At 41.0% G+C, this 15,409-nt stretch overlaps 1 protein-coding gene across 3 annotated transcripts in view; it reads right to left on the bottom strand.

Annotated features, from left to right (window-relative positions):
• PTPRQ (protein tyrosine phosphatase receptor type Q) overlaps positions 1-15,409 on the bottom strand; it is a 284,668-nt gene that overhangs the window by 70,760 nt on the left and 198,499 nt on the right. For all 3 annotated transcript variants that reach the window (XM_069973994.1, XM_069973980.1, XM_069973987.1), the window contains 3 exons: positions 14,598-14,842; positions 10,405-10,471; positions 7,816-7,974 (listed from right to left, as the gene is read on the bottom strand). In XM_069973994.1, the coding sequence (XP_069830095.1) occupies positions 7,816-7,974; positions 10,405-10,471; positions 14,598-14,842 (471 nt within the window). The remainder of the gene's footprint in view (positions 1-7,815; positions 7,975-10,404; positions 10,472-14,597; positions 14,843-15,409) is intronic.

Raw genomic sequence — 15,409 nt, 5'->3', positions numbered from 1 at the left:
TGTCCCTTCACTGCACTGGCCTGAAGTGGCAAATGAAGCTTCACACTGATAAGTGTAAAGTTGTGCACTTGAGAAGTGCAATACATGTCACCATTACATACTGAATGGGGAAACACGGGGTAGAATTGACATGAAAAAAGACTTAGAAATATTACCCTACAGTAAACTGAATTGTAGCAATAGTCAAATAGCTGTTGCAAAGGCAAACATGATTATAGGCTGCATTAAAGGGAAACTATAAGCAGTTTAGAGGCATCTAACTTGCTGATATATCCCTATAGCACCAGGGGCATTGAGGTTGAATGTACAGTAAGTTTCTTACCTTCATCCTCAGTGCCATTTTTATATACTTTGTAATATCAAGAAGACGTCCCACAAAAACTAAAAATGGCAGGCAAGCAGGGGGTTAATAGACAAGTAAACTCTCTCCTCCTTGTGCCTCTGTACCGCACTCCCAGGTCCCGTTTACAGAAGCCGGGGTGCTGCAGCTCTGATAGCTGCAATGTCCCATCCTCAGCTGAGTGATTGCTTGCTCAGCCAATCAGTGACTGGGGAATGGCAATCACTCAGCCGTGCCGTTGTAGCTGGAAGAGCCGGGTATGTGACCGGATGACAGCCAACTGCTGTGAACAGGACCTGGGAGTGTTGACAAGAGGATGGGCTCTCTCTGCAACTCATCAAGGGTTGCCATTGCAGACGGAGGCCAAACCATGATATTGGCACCGTTCACGTATGGACGTCTTTGAAACTACAGCTCATCCAACAAAACACAACCCTCACACAACCCTGTAAGCCAAAAATGTAAACATTATGGCTTTTGGATTTTTATTTTTTTTTGTAAAATTAGTAAAACAAAAACTATATATTCTATCATAATCATAATGACCCAAAGAATAAACATATCATCTCGTTTTCACAGCACTGCGAATGCCTTAAAATAATTTTTACAAAAATTAAAAAAAAAACATTCTTGCATCTTGACAATTTTTTTGTCAAATCTGATCAAAAAGTTAAATATACCCTAAAACGGTACCAATAAAAACTAAATCTTGTTAAATCATATTATAAATACAGTTTTGGCTGTTAGAATATGGTGACACAAAAACAAGGGCTTTTTTCTTACGACTTATTTTTATGCCAGGATTACAATTTCTGACATATCCAGAGGATAGATTATAAATGATTGATGGAGCCCGACTACTATGGACCCTAATGAATCACAAAAATGGGGGTCTTGAGCAGCAACATCATACCAGATATGCATGGTCATACCAGACTGCAACTACATTTATACGATATGGGACTGCACATGATAGCCCAGTGCAGTGCAGTGGCAGTGCACATACACAAGGTCGACAAATGCTTCACTTAAAAAAGGACACTCAGATGCAACTGCAGGGGCAATGCATATGCACATGGTGCCCAACACCAATGTCTACAAAAGCTGTGCAAACTAAGCAAAATCCCCCTTTCCTTCCCGTCACTGTATAAAGTGGTAAGAATAGTAAATTTGTTAATGACAATGCCACAAAAAGAAAAAAATAAAGAAGGAACTAATATAGGGATACCAATATAGTCAGGAATAACACATTATTGATGAATATTTAAGGGTTCTCTTTTGTCTTTCCAGTTTGTAGTCACTTCAGAAAAATCTCCAGAGACTTAGGTTCTCAATTACAGCTTGTCTCAAAGCCGTGACCTGTAAGCCTCGGTAGTGGTGCAAAGGTTAAGTTTAAGTTTATAGAGATTAGCAGTTTTATGCCTGTTTCTTAATTGCTAGGGGATTCTGGCATGTACTAGCACAAGCACGGTAATCAGCCCTACATATTCCTGTATTTTTCTAATATTCCTGGCAGATTAGTTTAAAAGTCTTCACTGTCCTGTAGAAAAGAATGTAACTACAGGGAGTTCAGATTGAGCAGACCATCAGGCAACCTTCTCTACTGAACAATGTTACGCATGTGCTAGTTTCATTTGGTTTTGAGTGATGGCTCGTGTGTAACCCTTACATGTATGCCATGATGTAAGTGAAGGGTAGAGCTTAGGACCAATAGGATAGTTTGGAGAGGGTTTAGTGATGAGAACACAGGACACATTCCCTGTGAGGCCCTGTGGACGCTTGCCTGCATGAAAAAAGATAGAATTAATCCCTTTCTGACACAGTCAGGGAAGACTGTTACTGTGTTTACTGTAGTGCAGACCTTATCTGTATTTTCTCTTTGGGCTTCTTTGAATCTTTGTCAAGCACCATCTATCAGACTTGTGCTAGACACACTGCAATGCATCAATTTTATCCTTTAAAGGCTATCTACAGTTTATTCCACAAGTACTTGAAAGATTCAAAAAGTTTATTTGAAATATTATACCCTGATAAGAACTAGTAGATTTCTTTGATAAATTTCTAAATATAAGGCTTTCCCTGAAAGTAAGACCTAGCAAAGTTATTGTTTGAAAGCATGAGCGACAAACAGAACAGGGTTCGGCATGTGGTGGAAAGGGTGGATAAATTACTTGGGGGGGCTGGGGATGACCCAGCTGTCGTGGTCCATGTGGGAACCAATGACAGGATACAAGGTAGGTGGAGGTCTATTAAAAATAATTTTAGAGAACTAGGTGCTAAGTTGAAGGGAAGGACCTCCAAGGTGGTATTCTCTGGAAGAGTGGTGGTCAATGATTCCTACTCCGAATGGACCCCGGTAATAAGTGGTGTACCCCAAGGGTCAGTACTGGGCCCTCTTCTGTTTAACTTGTTTATTAATGATATTGAGAATGGAATTAACAGCAATGTTTCTATCTTTGCGGATGACACCAAGCTTTGTAGTACAGTCTATGGAAGATGTGCAGATGTTACAGGATGACTTAGACACACTGAGTGTTTGGGCGTCCACTTGGCAAATGAGGTTCAATGTGGATAAATGTAAAGTTATGCACCTGGGTACTAATAACCCGCATGCATCATATGTCCTGGGGGGAGTTACTCTGGGAGAGTCGCTGATGGAGAAGGATCTGGGTGTACTTGTAGATAATAGACTACAGAACAGCACACAATGTCAGTCAGCTGCTTCTAAGGCCAGCAGGATATTGTCATGCGTTAAAACAGGCATGGACTCAAAAGACAGGGATATAATATCACCGCTCTATAAAGCTTTGGTGTGGCCTCATCTGGAGTATGCTGTCCAGTTTTGGAACCCGATTCATAAAAAGGATGTTCTAGAGCTGGAGAGGGTACAAAGACGGGCAACTAAACTAATAAGGGGAATGGAGCATCTTAGTTATGAGGAGAGATTAAAAGAATTACATTTGTTTAGTCTGGAGAAGAGACGTTTAAGGGGAGATATGATTAATTTATTTAAATATATAAATGGCCCCTACAAGAAATATGGGGAAGAGATGTTCCAGGTAAAACCCCCTCAAAGGACAAGGGGGCACTGCCTCCGCCTGGAGAAAAAAGGTTCAATCTCCGGAGGCGACAAGCCTTCTTTACCATGAGAACTGTGAATCTGTGGAACAGTCTACCACAGGATCTGGTCACAGCAACAACAGTAGAGGGCTTAAAAACAGGGCTAGACAAGTTCTTAGAGCAAAATAATATACATGCATATGTATAGAACCTATCACCCCTCCCCCTTCCCTGTATCCATCCCCTCCTTGGTTGAACTTGATGGACATGTGTCTTTTTTCAACCGTATTAACTATGTAACACTATGGCATGCAGCTGTGATTCTTTTTAGCCCCTACTTCACTGTCCATTGCAGAGCAGCTGCATGGAGGATAAACCTGATGTTCACTTCTGCGGCCGTTACTTGTACGGTATATGTGCAGGCAAGGCATCAAGAAGCCCATTGCCTGCTGCCATTCCTTTTGTTCTCTACAAGTGTTGAGCTGATCTGTCAAAAGTGTTCGAGTCGGCAACTGAAAGACTCGCCATTTGATTGCCAGTGGCTGCAGAGATTGCATGCCGCCCTAGAGCTGCCAGGAAAACATGGATACAACCTACGGTTATGTCCATGTTTTTCTGGCAGCCCTAGGGTGGCATGCAATCTCTGCAGCCACCGGTAATCAAATGCCAAATCTTTCAGTTGCCGACTCGAACACTTTTAACAGATCAGCTCAACACTATTCTGTACGGCCAGATGTAGAGCTACCACAGTCTGCCATTATTTTGTCACCTGCCACCATACCATACGCTGTCCCTGCTGTGCTGTGATAAGCTCCTTCTGGTGGCCAGAAGCTGCAATATCGTTCCTGCTGTACAAGTGGTTCAGGAAGTGCTGTGGAAGATTGTACAGTCTCCAGACTGTACAGTACATAATAAATGTTCTTTTTTTTTTTTTTTTTTTTGTGCTCAACAATAAATGTAAATTCTATTTTATAGAAAAATAAGACATCCCCTGAAAATAAGACCTAGCTCATCTTTGGGAGCAAAAAACAAAATAAAACACTTTCTTATTTTCAGGGAAACAGAGTATTAGTACAGCAAAGTGTTAAGTGACACAGAGTTCTAGAGCACAGAGACTAATTTAAAAATTAAAATACAACAGCAGAACTGAACAGAAACCTAATCAAATCTCTTAAAACTTGGATTAAAATAAATAGGATCTCTATCACCTTAATGCTTGATACTAGGTCAGGGTTCTTAACCAACAGCATCCACAAATTTAATAGTGATTATGAAATACCAGGTAATCAGTGGAACATTAGAGGGTCAGACCCACCTGCTCCATTGATTATCATTAGAAGAAGCGTGCGGCTCAAGCTTTTGGGGGGGGGGGGGTCAGTGCTGCTAACAACGCTTCAGACCGATTATTTAACTACTAACAGCACAAGAACGGCACAGAGGAGGAAGGTGTGTATGCCCTGTGAGCAATAAAAGGCTTTAATGCGTAACTGTCATATTTTTTTTTATTGCACAAATCAGCAGTATAAGCGATTTCAAGAAACTCTGTAATAGGTTTTATCAGCTAAAAAAGCCTCCTTCTGTACTCAAGAAGGAATCTCCCAGCCTCCCCCCCTGACTTCTTTTCTGTACATTATCAGGCAAACACGTCTTCATTACAGAGAAGCCAGTGAAGACGGGCTCTGCTCTCCCATTCTATGCTTATGGAGGGGGGAGGGGCCGAGGGAGAGCAGGGAGCAGGAAGAGGTGACATGAAGGTCAGCTGTTTGTAGACTGTCTGGGCACCTAAAACGCAGGATTCTGGGGTCAGAAAGGTCAGTGCTTATCTATGATCTTACTGAGAGAAGATTGCAGGGTGTTGTGCTGTGCAGGACTGCTCCGTGATCAGTCACTCCTAACAGCCCCTCCCCTCTCCATAGCCACATAATGGACAGAGAAATCCTGCTTCTTCTGAAGTGAGGGGGGAGGCTGGGAGATTGCTTTTTCAGTCCAGAAGGAAACTCTTTTGGGTTTATAAAACCTATTAGAGAGTATCTTAAAATCGCTTGAACTGTTGATATTTAATGTTTTCAAAAAATGGCCCTGAAATGACAGTTACGCTTTAAGCAGGTTAGATTCATCTAATCTGTTTATAGTTCCCTTTTAAAAACTCAAAACAAGAGCAGTTTATAAAGGTGACAATAAAGAAATACAGCTGTGATGGGTGATTCAACTGGGTGTCAATATGCTTCTTCCTAATCTCTTATTGTCTTTTTGTTACAATTTATTCTGACAAAATTATAGAGGCAGACGCAGAGTGGGGAGAGGATTGGTCAGGTTTTAAACACCTGACATATCAAAAGTTTTTATTAGTGACAGGTACTCTTTAAATGAACATTAACTCTTCATACAACCTGTGCTCATCTGATAGCAGCAGTGCTCACAAGTAAATCTCTATTTTACTGTCTTTGAAAATTTAGCATTCTTAACCCCAGCATGCATGAATTGCAGCTTTCGAGTGACTTGTTGATTATTCAATTATTAACTTGCATTTTCAGTCCTGCAAATTACCTTTCTGGAAACTGTCTGAAAAAAAAAATGCTTTATTTAAAAAAATAATCTAACTTTGGTCCTATCTATCTATCTATCTATCTATCTATCTATCTATCTATCTATCTATCCCTTAGAAGACCGGGCCAATTTAAATTTTTGCGCATTTGTTTTCCCCCCTCGTGTATATAAGGCCATAGCGCAAGCAGAGACCCAGATTAGCCCTCATTTTTTGCGCCACTAATTGTACTTTGCAATGGCAGTTGTAATTTTTGCCATGAAAATATGCCATGAAACCAGAAAAAAATTATATGAGCAGTAAAATTAAAAAAATTTTGAGTGTATGTGTGTGTGTGTGTGTGGGGGGGGGGGGGGGGGGTTACGCTGTTCGCCCTAGGGTAAAACTGACATGTTATATATGTTCCTCAGGTCAGTATGATTATGTATGTAACTTGTATAACTTTTATTTTATTTGATGGCTTTTACAAAATTAAAACCTTTTTTAAAAAATATATGTTCCTTAAAATCGCTCTATTACCATGCTTATTCTTTGGTCTATGGGGCTGTGTGAGGTGTCATTTTTTGCGCCATGATGTGTACTTTCTATTGGTATCTTGTTTGCATATATGCAACTTTTTGATTGCTTTTTATCACAATTTTTCTTGATTTGATGTGACCAGAAATGCACAATTTTGCACTTTTTTTGGGGGTGCTTACGCTGTTTACCGTGCAAGATCAGGAATTAAATAATTTCATAGTTTAGGCGAATACACACATGGCAATACCAAACGTGTTTATTTATTTATGTTTATTTATAACATGGGAAAAGGGAGGTGATTCAGACTTTTGTTAGGGAAGGAGATTTTTTATTAGTAAAAAAAATTGTATATATTTTTTTACACACTTACTAGAAGTCCCCCTGAAGGACATCTAGTATAGCCACACTGATCTCTCATTGAGATCTATGCAGTATAGATATACTGCATAGATCAATGATGTTGTGTTCTATTGTTCTCGGCTGCTACAGCCGAGAGCAATAGATTACCGAGCCGGAATCAGCGACATTATGGCACAGACCCCGGGCCGGACAGGAAGCAGGGATCGCTCCTCTGCGATCGCGTCAACTTTGACAGCTGCATCTAAATGCCTAATTAGTGGGAACGGCGATCGGACCGCGCCCACTAATAACCGTGGTCCCAGGCTGCATATAGCATCCAGGATCGCAGCGGTTCAGAGTGCGGTCACCGTACGGACACCGGACACTCTCTCAACTCCCCTAGTGACACCAGGTACTGACTGACAGTGGTATTAATGTACAATTTAGATAAGACAATGCAGGAAGAGGAGCTGTAAATGTAGATGTTTAATAGGATAGGCACATAACTACCATTCAAAAGGAAAGCACTGCTTTAAAACTAGGATAGATTTATTTATTTTTTTTCCTACAAGTCCATTCCTTTGACATTCAAGACGCTCTTAAGTCTACATTGGTACACTGAAAAGAACACAACAGAGGCATACACATGTATATGTGCATGGCAGATAAGTAGGTGCACGTGCAGACAAAAAAATGCGTTTGAATAGACTGTAGCCACATTTTGGAATTTTGTGTGTTTGACAAGGCAGTTTTAGTATTGGCACCCTTTGCATTTCACACTGTTGCGATTCCATTATTTACATCTGCCATTATAAGCTAGCAGCTGGTGACATCTGGACCTTATGAGCTCCAAATATCCAACATCTGCCAAAAGCAAGAAAGGAAAACACTCTGCAAAATTTGCAAGCACAAACTTTCTTTTTTTATGGCAGAAACATAATCAATGTCAAAGATTTTGTCTGTATAAAATATATTTTGAAAACAAAGTGCCTGTTGAGGAACATTTCCTTACCTCCTATATCTGAGACAAGAATCTGAATTTTTTTAATTGGACCGTTGACATCGCTGAAGTAGCATACCGGCATTTTAATGGTGATTGTGGTGGAGGTAGCCATAACACTGCCACTGGAATCATAAATAGGCACCGGTTTCATTACAGGACGTGGTGGCTCTGGAGAAAGGGAGTAAAAAAAAAAGTATAAACATATTTAATAAAGATAAACTGGTCAAGGTGCTTAAAACATGATAAAGTACATTTACATTTATATAAATCCACAAACACATTCTGTAATGAACCAATACTACTATTACATTTAATCAAGGCAATAATTGTTCACTACTTTTCTCCATGATTTTAAAGGGGTACTCCAGTGGGGGGGCATTTTTTTCCTGGGACCGGGGAGGAGGTGGCTGAGGGAAATGATGTCCATTCACCTCCCCGGCTCTGGTCCCCGGTTTCCGTCCGCTTCCTGGTGCCTGGCGCGGGCCTGAGACGATACGCCCGCTCAGCCAGTCAGTGACAGAGGCGGGATCTGAGCGGACTTGAACCGGATCCCGCCTATGTCACTGACTGGCTGAGCGGAACTGAGATGTCACGCCTCGGGCCCGCGTCAGACACCAGGAAGCGGCCAGGAACCGGGATGTGGGACCCGCTGCTGGAACCGGGGAGGTGAGTGGACGTTGTTTCCCTCAGCCACCTCCTCCTCGTTCCCAGGAAGAAATGCCCCCCGCTGGAGTACCCCTTTAAGATCTGTCGTACAGAACACCCACAGCTATGCCTGGTAAAATGTGAACTATATTCCCAGTGCGATACTGAGGAAATCTTGCCCTTTTGGCAGTTCTAAAAGTTATATAACTTTGTACTATGCTTCAATCACCTATGTACCCACCTTCCCTATCTTTTCCCCACTCAATCCCCCACCAGCAAGTGAAGTAAACTCATTCTTACCTAATGACTGTTGACCCCAGACTTTTCTATGGCAACCATTTTGTGACAATGACATCATCAAGAAGGAGGCGGGTCTAAGCCCTGTTAGGCAAGCCTCCCCTTGTCAGATGACTCAGATTGCTCAGCTCAGCTCAGCTGAGCAACCTGTAAGCCATCTAACAGTTGTACAGAGTCAGTTAGACACCACAGGAGACAAAATGCATCATGGGAAAGCCCAAACAAGGAAGTGAAGAAAAAATGAAGCCACCAACTGGAGCTTCAGGGACCTGCAAACAGCAGGAAATTCAAACGGAGACAGACTCAGGAGGAATGGTAAATGTAAAAACTATGTTTATGGTTCATTGATTGTTTTTTGTTGTTTTTTATATCAGCATCGGAGTACCCCTTTAAATTCTGCGCCGAGAAATGCTGTTTTAGATGACACTCAATTTGGCCTCAAACACTGAGGATGTATTCAGGACCATGCAAACTCCAAATATGGTATTAATGGCATTCAACTGGAACTTGCACACCCCAACTGAAACAATATGATGCCATACAGATTTTTTATGCCATACAGCACATTCCTTTTAATGCAGTAACCCACACAGGCTCATGCAGACTGCGTTATGATTTTTGCTCTGTACTACACAAGCACATGAGTCAGTAGGGAGCAGATGACTATAATAGTTATAAAACTGGTGTTAAGAGAGAAAAGAAGACGGTAGCACTGGTAGTCTACTCCCACTTGCATACTTCTTTGTCCAGCATCTATAACTGTTGGGTTACCTTAAGCTATGCCACTTGGTACATGTACCTTTATATTGCTATGTATCTGCTTCTGTCACTGCCACTTCTGGCTCTGCCCATAGGGTGAGTGCTCCCTTCTAGATTTTTAAAGGGCATCTTAATGCTTCCCTTTTTAATCAACCACCATTACTAGTTATTTCAGGCAGCTGCTCCACTTTACCTTGGCAATGGGTCTATGGTGTTCCAGTAAAGATGCATCTCTGCAAATGGATTTGTTTCAGTGTCCTCAGTTTTTTTGGTCTGCTTCCTATGTTCCTGCTTGGTCCTCTGAACTATATTGCCTCTCCTATTTGAACCAGACTGCTTACCATGAGCCTGCACTGCCTACTCTAACCATTATAACTACTTCTAAATAGAGCATGAATTTCTGCTGTAAGTCCTAGACTTCTTATCTCTTGGTCCACTAGGGCAGTCACCATCTACACTTGTTGCACTCAATGGTAGCCTCCAGCCATCTGCAGCAAAGATCACCATATGTGGATTTAATAGTGAAAGCCAGGTGTGTTGCTTAGACAATGCCCTTGAGAGTGTCCTGAAGCCAAACCAGTTGGGTGGCACAGTGGGTCCACACCTGTTGCTTATATTGACTAGAGTAGGCTGGATTGCATTTCCAGGCCCAGACAAATTAGTATGGCCATGGCTCTGACAAACATTGCTGCCTCTTTGTTTAGAGGTTCTAAGGTGGGATACACAAAGGTCCTAAATTTATGTATTTTCCCTTCATAGTGACCATCAATGTATTATTCCTTTAACACCAATATCAGAGCTTACACAAGATAAATATCGTAGGTATCTAGAGTAGTTATATTCACTCACTTATGCTGTATGGATGTAAATATGTAAATAAGAAATACTTTATACTACCTTTTACATCAGTGGTAATTTTCATCTGGAACTTTGGTCCAGCCCCAGCACTATTCACTGCATAGATCTACAAGGCAAAATAAATTTACTTACAAAATGGTCTTACGTCCTGCAACACATAAAATCATGTATTGTGATATGCCATGAATGTAAACTTTATTGTTGCTAAATGGCATATATATATATATATATATATATATATATATATATGTACAACTTGATGAGCTATCATTTTGTAATATATTATTTTATTAGACAACTTGGAGGATTATACCAATGTTATTTATTTGCTGAAGTGAATAACCAATATCATCATCATCCCGATAGAGATGAGCGAACCGGTTCGGCAGGTATGGGATCTGGTTTGGATTTTTCCAAAAGTCCGAATCCGGTCGGATTCGGATTTTTGGAAGTCACCATTTTAGAAAGATTTTTGGAAGCCGCCATTTTTGAAAGCAGGAAGTGTTCTGGGTAGGAAAAGCGCTTTCCCATGATGCCCGAAACATATCCAAACATGATGCCCGAAACTGTCAGTGACAAAACGCTGCTGCTGCACGCTGCTGTACTGAGAAGATATTGTACAAAAGCAAAGACAAAAAGATTATTAGGAAAGCGGAGAGGAGAAACATATAGTGATTGAGAAGGCGAAAGATAGATAGGTAGATAGATTAGGCATAGGAAAGCAAAGGGTGCACAGAACAAAAACGTGCTATACAGATATCCAAGTACTATACTGTCACCCTTGCGAGAGTGTATATGACATAGGTGTTTTCCTTAAGCTCAAATATATACCTCGTGCATGTGTGTAGAATAAAACTCTAAAAAAAAGTGCTATACAGATATACAAGTACCATAGTTGGACCCTTGCAAGAGTGTATATGACATAGGTGTTTTCCTGAGACACAAATATATACCTTGTGCATATGTGTAGAATAAAACTCTAAAAAAAAGTGCTATACAGATATACAAGTACTATAGTTGGACCCTTTTTCCTGCATAGACCCTGTAATGGTGAATATTGAAGTCTAAAAAAAAAATTTACTTTAAGATATTGAAAAGATAATGATGTTACTGATATGTAGAGCCCTAAATTCAACCAAATACACTACCCCCGTATCATATAGATGCTTTAAACTATGAAATACGAAATTCGGTCGAACCCAACTTTTCCCAAAAATCCGGAAGTCTGGTCGGAACGAACTTTTGAAAAGTTCGCTCATCTCTAGTGCCCGGTCATAAGCCGGAGTCAAGGAGGAGAAGGCAGAGTAGGGGTCTTGATTTCTTCTGCATGGGAGCATGATAAGTATGATTTTATTTTAAGAGGAAATTACTAATGGACCTAACTATGGACCTATGTGGGGACTTAGGAACCAGGAGCCCAACCTACGTACCTACTGAAGGGTCTGACTACCTAATAAGGAGACCTTCCTACCTACTAGGAGAGCTACTTAGCCTAGGGAGGGGGAGGGGCTACCTAATAGTGGGCAATATTTACGGGGGCGGGTCCTACTAGTACCCTGCCTACCTACCTAATGAGGGGGGGCAATAATTACTCGGGGGACTCCCCAAATGGGAGTGTGCCTACCTACTGTGGGGGACCTACTAACTTACTAGGGGCCATACTTAGTTACTGTGGGGACTCATCAACTGGGGTGGGCACCTAATGTGGGTGATCTACCTACTGACTAAGGGGACTAATTACTTACGAGAAGACCTAGGAGAAAAACACCTATATACCTAATTGGGAATCTACCTATCCACCACCTATCTCATCTACCTCTCCCTAGGCACAATTGGGGGAAACTATTAGTGTGAGACAATAAGGGAGATAGTATTACCACTATTTATTGGAAGTATGCATAGGTTGGGAAGATGCTAAAATGGTTAGTATGTTTGGTAGATGTCTAGCAGAGTCTGTGAAGATGAGGCATGGCTGGAAGAAAGCTTCATAATGGTGGCCTGGGCTGTATGGATAAGAAATGGGAAAACGATTCATAGAAGATGTTATCTATGAGTCACTGGATGTAACTCACTTATAAGGTCATTATAGCCAGTAAAGAACTGGTATCTGCCACTACATGGTCACTGTATGGAGAAATTGATATTGGTGCATTAACAGTATGGTGGTATTATAAGTAACAATTTAGTGGTAGTTGTACTGTTTGTGATGTGACAGTATTATTTGGACCATATGTGACATATTATGTGACTGGTGCAATAATTCAGCATTTGGAGCCCCACTTTTATTTTCTGCCAGGGCCACACTTAACCCCTTAAGGTCAAAGCCTATTTTCGTTTTTGCGCTTTTGCTTATTCCATTTTAAGTTTAAAAGTCCATAGCGCTTGCATTTTTTCACCTAGAGACGTATATAAGCGCTTATTTTTTGCGAAACCAATTGTACTTTGCAATGACAGGCATTATTTTTCCATAACATATGCTGCGAAACCGGAAAAAAATCATTTGTGCTGTCAAATTGAAAAAAAAAACGAATTTGTTTTGATTTCGGGGAGTTTTGCATTTACGCCGTCCGTCCTATGGTAAAACTGACTTGTTATGCATGTTCCTCAAGTCGTTACGATTACTATGATATATAACATGTATAACTTATATTGTATCGGATGGCCTGTAAAAAATTCAAACCATTGTTAACAAATATACATTCCTTAAAATTGCTCCATTCCCAGGCTTATAGCGCTTTTATCATTTGGTCTATGGGGCTGTGTGAGGTGTCAGTTTTTGCGCCATGATGAGTTCTTTCTATCGGTACCTTGATTGCGCATATACGACTTTTTGATCGTTTTTTATTACATTTTTTCTGGATTTGATGCGACCAAAAATGCGCAATTTTGCACTTTGGAATTTTTTTGCGCTGACGCCGTTTACCGTGCGAGATCAGGAATGTGACTAATTAATAGTTCGGCCGATTACGCGCGTGGCGATACTAAATATGTTTATTTATTTATTTATTTATTAATTTATATTTATAAAATGGGAAAAGGGGGGTGATTTGGACTTTTATTAGGGGAGGGGATTTTTTATTAATAAAAACACTTTTTTACTTTTTTTTTTACTGTAACTAGAAGTCCCCCTGGGGGACTTGTATATAGACAGCACTGATCTCTCATAGAGATCAATGCTGTGTATATACACAGCAAAGATCGATTAGATCGGTCATAGATTGCTATGGCCTGCTGCAGGCCATAGCAATCTATTGCCGAGCCGGGATCAGCGTCATTCCGACGCTGAGGCCCGGCACGGGCAGAAGAACGGATCTCCCCCCCGCGATCGCATCGCAGGGGGGGAGATCCGTCCCACTAGACACCAGGGATGTGTTTACCTAAGCCTCTAAGTGCAGCTGTCAGGTTTGACAGCTGCACTTAGAGGCTTAATTAGCCGTCGCGGCAACGGGACCCGCGCCGGCTAATAGAGGCACTGCCCGGCTGCACGTGTCAGCCGGGATCAGCGCCGTTCAGAGCGGGGTCCCGGCGGGACCCCGCTCTGAACACCCCGAGCGGCACCATGACGTATCAGATACGTCATGGGTCGCTAAGGGATTAAAAACCAGGAGTCCAACAGCATCCAAGTGGAATAATCTTCAATGCTTTATTGCTAAATCAAGCGGACAAATACGATGTTTCGGCTGCACAATGAGCCTTTGTTAAGTATAGGCTCATTATGCAGCCAAAAGGTCGCATTTGTCCGCTTGATTTTGCAATAAAGCATTGATTATTATTGCACTTGGATGCTGTTGGACTCCTGGTTTTCAAGCCTTCTGGTCCACTGGGGATTGTGGACCCTCCAGCGTGCATCCTTTACCTGGCTGCATTATTAGGAATGACTGGTGCTGTTGGGCTTTACTGCATTCTGTCCCTGAGGGCCACACTTAAGTCTAAAGCCATGGTCCTGGTCACCCACTGTCACTACAATGACCTCGTCTAACATTCCCACTTGTGTGAAACGGTACCTATAGTCGTATAGCCTGCAGCTTAACATATAGCTATCTATATTTCATACTTTAAACAGTATAAAGTGCAAAAAATGTGGCTGACCATGTTTTCTGTATGTTAAAATTAAATACCCTGAAACAGAAACAGTTAAATAGACAGGCAAACACAGTGTGAGCCTAGCCTTACTGGCTATTTGAGATAGGAAACAGTGTTTGAATATGTGGAGATGTAAAGCAATCACTTACACTGATATTATATGTGTATCCACCCTTGAGTCCTTCAATAATTGCAGTTACAGATTCTTCATTTTTCTTAATTATACTTAGATTGCGGATTTGAGTTTTTGTGGGATCATCTTCTTTATAAACCAGTGCTTGGAACATTTGGATGTTTCCATTGGGCTCAGCTGGAGGTATGAAGGTCATCTGAACCTTGGTCACTTCATTTGGGATCTTCTGAATTGTTATGTTTTTTGGTGGATCATTTGGCACTAAAAGAAAATACAGAATGTACATACATTAAAGCACAACCTAAAGAATAAGGCCTTTTGTAAGCCTTTGTAATACATAGATCAGTTAAAATTAGTACATAGTTCATAGAATGCATCACTCTTTATGTTAAAGAAACATTAAAAAAAATATATTCATAACAATGAATGAGCACATGAACACATCGGATTTATGTAGAGGCATATTGGAGCTCCCTGGGTGCTGTCAGTGAAATCCATGCCAGCCTCAAACTAGAGTACATTTCACTAGCGATTTGCCTAGGTTAGCTAGCAAAATTGATATAAATGTGGTGAGCACAGAGGCCATGCCCCCTCTGTGTGCGACTGCGACGACTGCTCACTTTCTTTCTGCCTATCCTATGAGAGACAGCACAGACAGAAAAAAATTGTATAGTTTTTGTACAACACAAGCAGTTGTGCAAATACTATGCAAATATTTTCTGTCTTTGCCACCCGCACGGCGTTATAAGTTACCATGTTTTTATGCAGGTCTAATCATAATTATAAGTATATGAAGAATGTAATTTCTATACAAGAAGGAAACAGAAT

This window comes from Dendropsophus ebraccatus, chromosome 1, assembly GCF_027789765.1.
Source record: "Dendropsophus ebraccatus isolate aDenEbr1 chromosome 1, aDenEbr1.pat, whole genome shotgun sequence".
NCBI classification, from domain to species: Eukaryota; Metazoa; Chordata; class Amphibia; order Anura; family Hylidae; genus Dendropsophus; species Dendropsophus ebraccatus.
This window is presented reverse-complemented; position numbering and strand designations above follow the sequence as displayed.